The 10,023-nt window shown below is 53.0% G+C and overlaps 1 protein-coding gene across 1 annotated transcript in view; it reads right to left on the bottom strand.

The window, feature by feature from the left end:
- Positions 1-10,023, bottom strand: part of LOC104408648 (collagen alpha-2(XI) chain-like) — a gene marked incomplete at both ends in the record, with an annotated part of 53,599 nt that overhangs the window by 27,006 nt on the left and 16,570 nt on the right. The window contains 5 exons of the mRNA XM_010018306.1: positions 783-821; positions 5,362-5,481; positions 6,318-6,362; positions 9,058-9,230; positions 9,682-9,889. Coding sequence (XP_010016608.1) covers positions 783-821; positions 5,362-5,481; positions 6,318-6,362; positions 9,058-9,230; positions 9,682-9,889 — 585 coding nt within the window. The remainder of the gene's footprint in view (positions 1-782; positions 822-5,361; positions 5,482-6,317; positions 6,363-9,057; positions 9,231-9,681; positions 9,890-10,023) is intronic.

The following is a 10,023-nucleotide window of genomic DNA, read 5'->3' as shown; positions in this document are numbered from 1 at the left end:
GCTGAGCAATTGTATCCTCTCCCCTTGTTATTCCTCTTATCATTATTATTGGTAGCAGTAGTGGTTTGTATTATACCTTAGTTACTGGAGAGCTGTTATCTCAACCCGTGGGAGTTACATTCCTCTGATTCTCCTCCCCATCCCTCCGGGAGCGGGGGGAGGAAGGAAAAGGCGGGGGAGTGAGCGAGCGGCTGCGTAGTTCTGAGTTACCAGCTGGGCTTAAACCTCGACAATCAGCCATTCCCTGGCTTGATTTTGTGCCTCTGTGAGAGTTCCAAATGATCCCCATCCAAACACAGGATTCCCTGGGGAAGATAAGCTAGCACCCTTCAGCTGGCAGAGACAGACGCTGCATCTGCCAAAGCAACCCAGGGAGTCTGGTATCATCCATCATCTGGGTTCTGGTGGGAAGCAGACAAGCCATGAGGCTTATTTGAAACCCAATTCCAAGGCACTTAATTACAGCATGCCAGGAGCCACCAGAAACAGACCTTTTCCAGGGCAGCCCAGTGCAAGTGACTGGGGACATGGACTCTGCAAGCTGCCCCGGGCAGGGGAGTCAAGCATCATCCAACTGCACAGAGGACATGGGGATTTCTTACTTACAGGTGCTCCTGTTCTCCCTGGATGTCCTGGGGGCCCAGGGGCTCCGGGTTTCCTCTGCATTAAAAGAGATGAACACTGGTAAAGCACACCTCATTGGTAAAGGGATTGGAGAGAAGAAAATGCAAGCCAGGAGAAAACCCAAAGCACAGAATAAGGTACTTCAGAGGAATACTCACCGGCCAGCCTGCATGCAGAAGCTGGTAAAATGATGATTGCTGAAAGGAGAGTGGGGAAAAAAGCAAATTGTAATAAATAAATAAGTCCTAAATCCATTTTTGCTTCTTCCAAGTATTTTTCCCACTGCTTGGGAGGACAAAGCAATAAAGTAAACCTCTAATTCACTGATTCTTTTTATACCATGTGTATTCAAGTCACAAGAGAAGGCTTAATCTGAGGACAATGTGTAAGAGAGAAGGAACTATCTTGGCCTTATCAGCAAATTAAGACAAAAGAGCTCACTTCTGAAGTCTGCTGCAGTTCGTCTCCCCCACGTATTCCCACAGCAGCCTTGGGACACATTTTGCATGGGTAGAGGTTGTCAATGTGGTGTTGGTGAGTGCAGGTACCATCATCCTTAGCCCAGGCTGGACTAAATCTGCTGTTTTCACACTGCAGTTTGTCCCAGGTGCAAAAACTCATCCCAACCAGCCCAATCCAAATCCCTGGAGCAGTCATGGCAAGAGGCTTTCTCCTTGATGCTCCCAGCAAGCAAATCTTTCATCTTCTTCCAATTGGTTAGGAGGCCAGATAACCACAGAGAAGGGAAAAAGCCCACCCAAAAACCACAGAGTAAAATAATCCAGTAACAATCACAGCTAATCCTGTTGTACTTCAAAGTCAACATAAAGATCCCGAAATCTCACAGAGCAGCATCTTCTCCACACACTTCCAAGCCACCTACCCCCAAGTTTTGAGTGATGGCAAGGAAACAAAATGACGTCTATCTATCTCCAACACATCTGCAACACACAGAATCCCAGCCTGGTTTGTGTTGGAAGGGACCTTAAAACTCATCCAGTTCCAACCCCCTGCCACAGGCAGGGACACCTTCCACTAGAGCAGGTTGCTCCAAGCCCCTGTGTCCAAGCTGGCCTTGAACACTGCCAGGGATGGGGCAGCCACAGCTTCTCTGGACACCCTGTGCCAGCACCTCAGCACCCTCACAGGGAAGAGTTTCTTCCTTATATCTAACCTGAACCTCCCCTGTTTCAGTTTGAACCCATCACCCCTTGTCCTATCACTGCAGTCCCTGAAGAAGAGCCCCTCTCCAGCATCCTTGTAGACCCCTATCTCCAATACTTCTCCAGCACATCTCCAGCCATCCTCCCAGCAGCACAAACCACAGACACACAGGAGTCAAACCCCATCTTTCCTCCTCCTCCTCCCCATGGTGAGCCCAGACACATGGTCCCGGCAGCTCCTCCAAACCCTGCCTTGCATGAAAGGCAAAGAAAATCCCCCTCTTTGTTCATCATCCCAGTCTGAAGTAGCTGGAGGGGCAGGATTTCCACGTGCTCCCCAGCTTTAGGCTTTGGGGTGCTGGGAACCCCCCTCCTGTCCCCCTTCCAAAGATACCAGAAGGGAGAGAAGGGAAGGAGCCAAGGAACTCATTATCCAAACTAAACACAGAGCTTTCAACGTATGGGAATGTTTCTAATAATGAGCAGGGTGCTGGGGGGTGGATGATAGATGGATGCGTTGAACTGCTTGAACACCACACCAGGCACCTCTGTTCCTTTCCAGTCGATCCCAGTTTGGTTATCATGAGCAAATGGGTGCAGCCCTTGCCAGGGCCAGGCCATGGTCTTCCTGTCCAGCCAGTTCTCATTTCCCTCAAAAGCTGCTCAGACAAACTGGGTTTGGGGGTTGGAGCATGGCCAATGCTTCTGCCTTGTCTCAGGAATCCGTGAACTCAGATTCACTCGGGACAGGATATTATTTCATTAGGCTTCAAATAAAAAACCCCAACCTTTTAAAAAGAGGGGGTTAAAAACTCCCACTGGAGATGTGAACTCGTATTTCAGAGCTCCAGATGCCAAGGAGAGGGGAGAGAATTATCTGCCTTCTGCAGCTACAGTTGGAAACAGTCAGTGCTTTGCTGCTGCAGCTCTGCTTAGGGGGAGCGGGGTGATGGGAGGAGGGATGGTGAGTAGGGGATGGAAGATGGGGAGAGATCCCCTATGGATCTGTCCTCCTGTGCAGCTCCTCCTTGTCCAAAGCCCCTCTCCAGGTTTCCTGGAGCCCCTTTAGGCACTGGAGCTGCTCTAAGGTATCCCCTTCAGGAGCCTTCTCTTCTCCAGCTGCCCCAGCCCAGCTCTCTCAGCCTGGCTCCAGAGCAGAGCTGCTCCAGCCCTTGCAGCAGCTCCGTGGCCTCCTCTGGACTTGCTCAAGCAGCTCCACATCCATCTTGCTTTGCTCAGTTCCCATGGCTTGTTCCACCGGGATGGGAAAGAAGCAGCTATTAAGCATCCCAACAGCTGTAACTGCTCTGGGACAGTCACTGGCGTCCCTTGTTTCCCAGCCCATCACACTGCATTACATGCCCCAGGCTGAGAGGTGGCTCCTCTGACTTGCACACCCAAAGGCTGAGCCAACGACAAACCCCTGTAGCCCTCTGATCACAATCCCTCTGTTCACAACAGCAGCCCTGTTCCAAGCCACATTTCTCCACCCCTTTCGTAAGTCATAGGGGGCTGCAGAAGCAGACACCCTCCCCCCCCCCAGCTGCCAGCATCAGCTTTGCCCCCTGTGCTATCCCAACCCAGTTTAGCAAAGCCCAGACCATGTTTAGCACTCCTGTTTCCTGCCACCGGGCTCAGTGGGGCACAGACACAGCGCCCAGTGAGGCTGTGGGCGCTCCTTGCCAGACACCTCCTTCCCCTCCAGATCGGCTCCTTGCCAAAAGCCCTGGGCCACGAGCCAACATCCAGTCCCCGGGAGCCCTCCAGCTCCTTCCCAAACACAGAGCAGCCCATCTGCTCCCTGCAGCATTCCCAACACTTCAGCATCGAAGGTGGTGCTACGCCAAAGGAATCGCGGTACACGGCAACATCCATAGGCATGAGTGTTGCTTCCTGTGGAAGAAAAAAGCCTGAGACCCCTTTACAAATAGAGGCAGGGAAAAATAGATAATTCTGAGTGAGTGTGCAGAGCAAAGAGCACAAATAGCCCTGCAAAGGGCTGTGACTGTGTCCTGACCATGGGATTATGCTGATGTCTGCCCCAAACACCCTGGGAAGGAGATTGCCCTGGCACAGGCATAGGGATGTGCTCTGGCACTGCCGGTTTCACACAGCTCACCCTCTCCTACCCCTGTTTGCTCTGGTCCCCAGCACTGTATGCCTGCAATAGTTATATGAGCACTGATAACAGCACAGCACCAGTTCTAGGGCAGCAGGAGGCCAGGAGAACATGGAGGTCCTACAGGTCAACCAAGATTCTCCCAATGATCAGCTTTCCCATGCTTCCTAGGAGGAATCTGACCTCTGCGATGGCAGGTATTGATCTTCTGCAGCTGCTTTGATCCAATCCCATGCCAAACTGAACAGGCAGGGCTGGCCCAAGGGCTCTGCTTGGGCAATCCAAGCTCGGAGCAGCACAGGACCACTCCCCAGCTCCTACTTCCAGCCAGCATCATGGTGCACAGCTGGCAGAGCAGAGGTGCTCCTCACTGTATCCTCTGGCCAGCACTGAAGGCATCTGCCCTGGAGCAGAGTGTGCATTCACAGATGAATGAGTTGAAGTCAAATGTCCTGCCCAAGGTCTTTGAAGTTTTTAGAGGGCTGGAACATTGAACCTGGCCCATTACTGTGCCCCTGGCACCAACTTGCTTTGCAGGCCACCCCCCGGCCTCTGCTTGGAGCAGATGATACTATCTGGACAGGCTGCAGTCCCATTGGAGGGACACTGCAGATGCACAATGCATCCCTGTTCCAAGGAGCTCCAGCCCCAGGGTGGTGAAGTGCCTCAGGCACTAGTAACCCAGTGCCTTTGGCTGCTGCCCTGCCTGGCCCAGGGAAGGCTCGAGAGGGGTTTGAAACAAAGCTAAATCACAGCAGTCGCTATGGGGATGAGGATTGCTGGGTCATTGCAGTGATTGCTCCCACAGGGCAGGGAGTTCTGCAGCACCTCAAGCACTGTCCCCACAGCAGCAGGGTTTGGGTAAGGAAGTATCTCATCTTGGCAAGAAGCTGGATGGGCACAAACCCTGTGAGCCAGAGCCATGGCACACAGCAGGGATGGGGCTTGGAGCAACCTGCTCTAATGGAAGGGGTCCCTGCCTATGACAGGGGGTAGGAGCTGGATAAGCTTTAAGGTCCCTTCAACACAAACCAGTCTGTGACTCTACGATATGGTGGAAAGCAGGAGCAATGCTTTGTAACCAGCAATGCAGAGCAGGAAAGGAGCTGCTTTCTGCATGATTTAAGACCTTCTTTGTTCCTGTCCTACAGAGGTAGGGCATGAGCTGCCCTAGGGAGGTAATGGACTTGCATGTGGACCACAGGGACCCAAGATCTCCCAATCAGTCACAGGGGAATGGCTGTGTGAGCATAGGGGTGTAAATGGGCTGCACATTGATCCCATTTCATCTGCCTACAGAGTCATTCCCAGTGAGCTACACCTGTATCCCAACAGATTAAGAACCTCCAACCACCGGGAACCCTTTCTCCCAGCTCTCATCCCAGCAGAGCAGGAACTGGTGAGGATTTGGACATGGAGCTCCCCAAGTGGCTGTGCAGCGAGGCTGTAACTCACCGTGAAGGTCTGCCAGTCCTCCCTGGAGTTCCTCCAGAGCACGATAGTGGGAACACCAGGGATGCCCATGGGGCCTGGGTCACCCGGGAGGCCTGTGCGCCCCACGGCGCCGGGGTACCCCTGCGGAGAGAAAGGCAGCTCCTTAAAGCCACTCTAACAGTCAACACAGGCTGGACACTCAAGTCAGCCTCTAAGTGGAGCCAGGGCCTAAGCATGTTCCTGGGTTCAAACCAGCTCTTAAGGTCTTAAATAACCCTGGTGCCAGGGAAAGCAAAAGGAAGGAGCTTCTGAGACGTGCCCAGACCCATCTAAGTGCCGAAGCCAATGCACACAGAAGTAGCATGGCTTGTGGAGCAAGGAGTTTGCCCCTCTACAGCTTGGGAAAGATGGAAACTCCCATGCGAGGGTGGTTGGGAACACTCATGCCGTTTTACTGATGAGGACACTGAGGCACCTCCCTTAGTCCAGGGCATCTCCAAGCATCTGTCAGTGCACTGGACGGTGCTGTGTGCAGCAGGAGACCAAGCTGTGCCATGCAGGGCTCTGTGCACCCAGAGCAGGAAGGACAGGCTGGGTCTGCCCAACATGGTGCTGGAAGACATGGCCCTCCAAGATGAGCTGGTAGATACAGAGAGGGTGGACACAGGGACACAGCAGCATCCCTCCTCCAGGTGACCTGAGCTAAAGCTGCTTCATTTCCCTGCTCTGCTGCCTTTGCAGAGCCATTAGGTGGCTCAGGGGAAAGATGGATAGCATCTTGTCCAGTCAGCTCAGTCCTGAGCTTGGGCTTAAAATACGCGGTTACAACAGTTCTTTCCTCTTCCAAATGCACACTGAGGGCCACCAGAAGCAGCTTCAGAATCCCACAGTGCCCTCTTGATGAAAACCATTCAAACCAACCCAAACCATCTGTGTATTCACCGCAGACTCTACACCCCATGTTTTTGGATACTCACTTTGTCTCCTTTGGGTCCCACCAATCCACGTCTCCCAGGACAGCCCTGAAAGGCAAAGGAGAAGAGCTGTCTCACCCTGAAGGGAGACCCCAACAGCCAGGGGGTATCCTACAGTGGCTGGGTGACCCCTGCTATGGCCATCCTGGTCCCAGGGAAGCAGGAACTAAGCTAAAGCAAGTCTCAAAGAAACATCCCAAATTGTGGTGGGGTGGAAACTGCACCCTATTTGATGCTGCCTCCTTCCCACTCCCCTGGTCTGCTCAGCATCTGTCACAGAAGTGCCCCACACCATAACTCCAGGGTGCAGAAGCGAATTTCCTGACATCTGGTGTGGAAAGGGAAGGTGTTAGGAAACAATCCCATAAAGCTGGATGAGGGCCACATGCTCACACAGTAGTTTGGAGGAGAATGCAAACATCTGTGGCTTGTGTAAGATCTGATCTATCCCCTCTCTAGGCAAAAGTGCACATTGAGCCAAGCAATGACCCCACTTTAGGGCTCACCAAAGCATTTGTCTGGACAGGAACAGAGTCAGACAGAGATCCTGGCTTTGCTTGATAAAGAAATCCATCTGGAAGATGTCAGCAGAGACTGAGAGCATGCTGGGCTGCAGCGCAGCATCTACTGCATGTCTGCTGCAGACCTGCAGATCTGATGGCTTCAGTTACAGCTGCTTTTTGTTCTGAGCTTGCAAACTTTGTCCTAGCCTGGGAATCCACATGGAGTCATCCCCACCCCAGCACAGTCACATTACATCCCTGCTGCAGCCAGCCCTCACCACCCTGTGCTGATAGGATGGGTATAAAGGTCAAGCTACATGGCCAGAAGCAGCTTTGGCACTGGGGGATGCTGGTTTGTGCTGGAAAAGACCTTAGAGCTCCTCCAGTTCCAACCCCTGCCAGGGGCAGGGACACCTTCCACTAGAGCAGGTTGCTCCAAGCCCCTGTATCCAACCTGGCCTTTAACACTGCCAGGGATGGGGCAGCCACAGCTTCTCTGGGCACCCTGTGCCATCATCTATCCACTTAATTCAGGGTGCCTGGGCTGGGAGCATCCCCAAAACAGGCTCTATGTGCCCAGACCCTCCAGGCTGGGTCCCATCCTCACCCTGGTGACAGCAGAGCTGTCAAATGCTGTGTGGTTTCCTCCACACCCGGGATTATTTCACCCTTCACCATCTGTTCTTTTTGCCATTTCCTTCTATTTTTCAGGCAGTCTCTGCAGCAGCAAAGAAATGATTTGAGGGGGAAGCTGGCAGCCCCAAAATTAACTGGTATCCTATGAAGCCTGTCTCATTGATGATGAATTTATTGCCAGGTCTCTCAAACACAGCCACAAAGAGCCATGCATAGAGCCCTGCCCTGCAGTGTCTGGATGAAGCTACAGGGCAGCCCTGAGCTTGGGGCATCCCAAAGGGCTTTTATGCAGGTGTCTGCCTAGGGGGAAGGAGAAGGTGCCCATGGTCACTTCTGGCAGGGGCAGGGTAACGGAACTGTAACTTTCTAGAGGAGTTGTTAAGAAATTATAACCAAATTAAGGAAATAATTTTAGCAGAAGAAACAAATGTGGGGAAAAACCTTGGACAAGGGATGTAGGTCCAGGACAAGGGGAATGGCTTTAACCTGCCAGAGGGGAGATTGAGATGAGCTCTGAGGCAGAAGCTCTTCCCTGGGAGGGTGCGGAGGCGCTGGCACAGGGTGCCCAGAGAAGCTGTGGCTGCCCCATCCCTGGCAGTGTTCAAGGCCAGGTTGGACACAGGGGCTTGGAGCAACCTGCTCTAGTGGAAGGTGTCCCTGCCCGGGGCAGGGGTTGGAGCTGGAGGAGCTTTAAGGTCCCTTCCAACCCAAACCAGGCTGGGATTCTATGAAAATATATAAAAGCATTTTCAGCTATTTCCCAATGAAGACTGAGAACCTCTATGAAGTCTTATCTGTTCTATGCTTACCTTTTCCTTTTCAATTTCATTTTTCATCCACTATGATGAACGAACAAGCTGACAAACAATCAAACCTTATCTCAAGTCAAATTCAGTGCTCTGCTTTGAACCACTACAAATTTGGGGACATTGCAGAGGTAGAGAAGTGATGGACAGTGATGCCAGCAGGTCCATGGACTGATGTCTGGGGTTTGCTGTAGGGACAGGGGCTGGAGAGGTGGCTTGGCCCCACACTGAGCATTTCAGCCTGCTTCTGGGCAGGACCATAGAGTCATGGAGGTTTGGTTTGGAAGGAACATTAAAGATCCAGGGTAAAATGAAAGCCGACTACATGGTTAAATGACTTGAGACTAATCTCTATGGAAGGGGACAACAGAATCAGCTTCTACTCTCCACTTGCCACTGGAGCTTCTTCAGGGACATCAAAAAACCTCCTCCAAGGGCCAGGCTGGTGCACAGCCCCATGCTGCCTGCGCAGATATTTCCCTGCCCAGCAACCTGCGCCCATCACCTGCTCTGGAGGGGAAGCAGCACCACGACCACCCATCCCAGCCCTCCAGCACTCACCGGCAGCCCTGGTGGTCCTGGCAGCCCTGGTGGTCCCGGCTTGATGTGACCCTGCTGCCCATGTGCCACCGGTGACACAGGGTGTCCCAGGTTGGCAGTGCTGTCCCCAAGCCCTGGGATAACAGGGCTGGCTGCTGATGGAGGATGCTCCAGGAGACCTGCTGCTGACCCCAACCCAAAGGGACCTTTGGGCATGTTTCCTTTGGGGGCAGCTCCCTGACGTGGCAATGGGGAGACCTTGATGAAGGTGGCAGACACGTCCAGGTCAGTGATGGCATCGTCAGGTTTGCTGGGCAGGAGCTCCTGCTGGGTCCTCACATCACCCATCTGCTTCTCTGTGGTGACATTCTCCTCCCAGGGGTCAGAGGCACGCTCCTTCTTGGCTGCTCTCAGTATTTTTATGGTGGAGCCTGGGTGGATAAAAGCACCATCATGTACCCTGGTAGCATGGTGAAAGACAGGCTGAGAACGTTGAGGCTGTTCAGCCTGGAGAAAAGAAGCTGTGTGGAGACCTCAGAGCAGCTTCCAGTGTGTGAAGGGGGCTACAAGGATGCTGGAGAGGAACCTTCATCAGGGACTGGAGTGACAGGAAACGGGGTGATGGGTTCAAACTGAAACAGGGGACGTTCAGGTTAGATATAAGGAAGAAACTCTTCCCTGTGAGGGTGCTGAGGTGCTGGCACAGGGTGCCCAGAGAAGCTGTGGCTGCCCCATCCCTGGCAGTGTTCAAGGCCACGTTGGACACAGGGGCTTGGAGCAACCTGCTCTAGTGGAAGGTGTCTCTGCCTGTGGCAGGGGGTTGGAACTGAAGGAGTTTTAACGTCCCTTCCAACTCAAACCATTCTATGACTCTGGACTCACCGGAGCTACCAGCAACCCCTGGGCTGGCCCTGCTGAGCCCTGGCCTGCCAGGGCCAGTGATTTTGTTATAGGTGGAGTTCAACAGCTCAAAGCCTTCCTCCTCGATAGAGAGGCTGATCTCCTCCTCAGCTGATGGCATCTCGGTGGCAGTGGGTGAAGTCAGGGCACTCCCATCAGGCTGGATGTTGAGGGTCTCCTGGGCATCCTCCTGCATCCATGGGAGCCTCAGGGTCAAATCTGAATGGGTGATTCTGGAGTCCTGACAAGGAAGAAGGAAAATATGAAATCTGAAGTTTTCACCTGTTTTTTTCCCCTTCCTCACGCAACACACTTGTGCTTCCT

The sequence above is a fragment of the Nestor notabilis genome, unplaced genomic scaffold (assembly GCF_000696875.1).
Source record: "Nestor notabilis isolate BGI_N333 unplaced genomic scaffold, ASM69687v1 scaffold10937, whole genome shotgun sequence".
In the NCBI taxonomy this organism is placed as follows: Eukaryota; Metazoa; Chordata; class Aves; order Psittaciformes; family Psittacidae; genus Nestor; species Nestor notabilis.
Note: the sequence above shows the minus strand (reverse complement) of the source record. Positions and strands in the feature narration are given on the sequence as shown.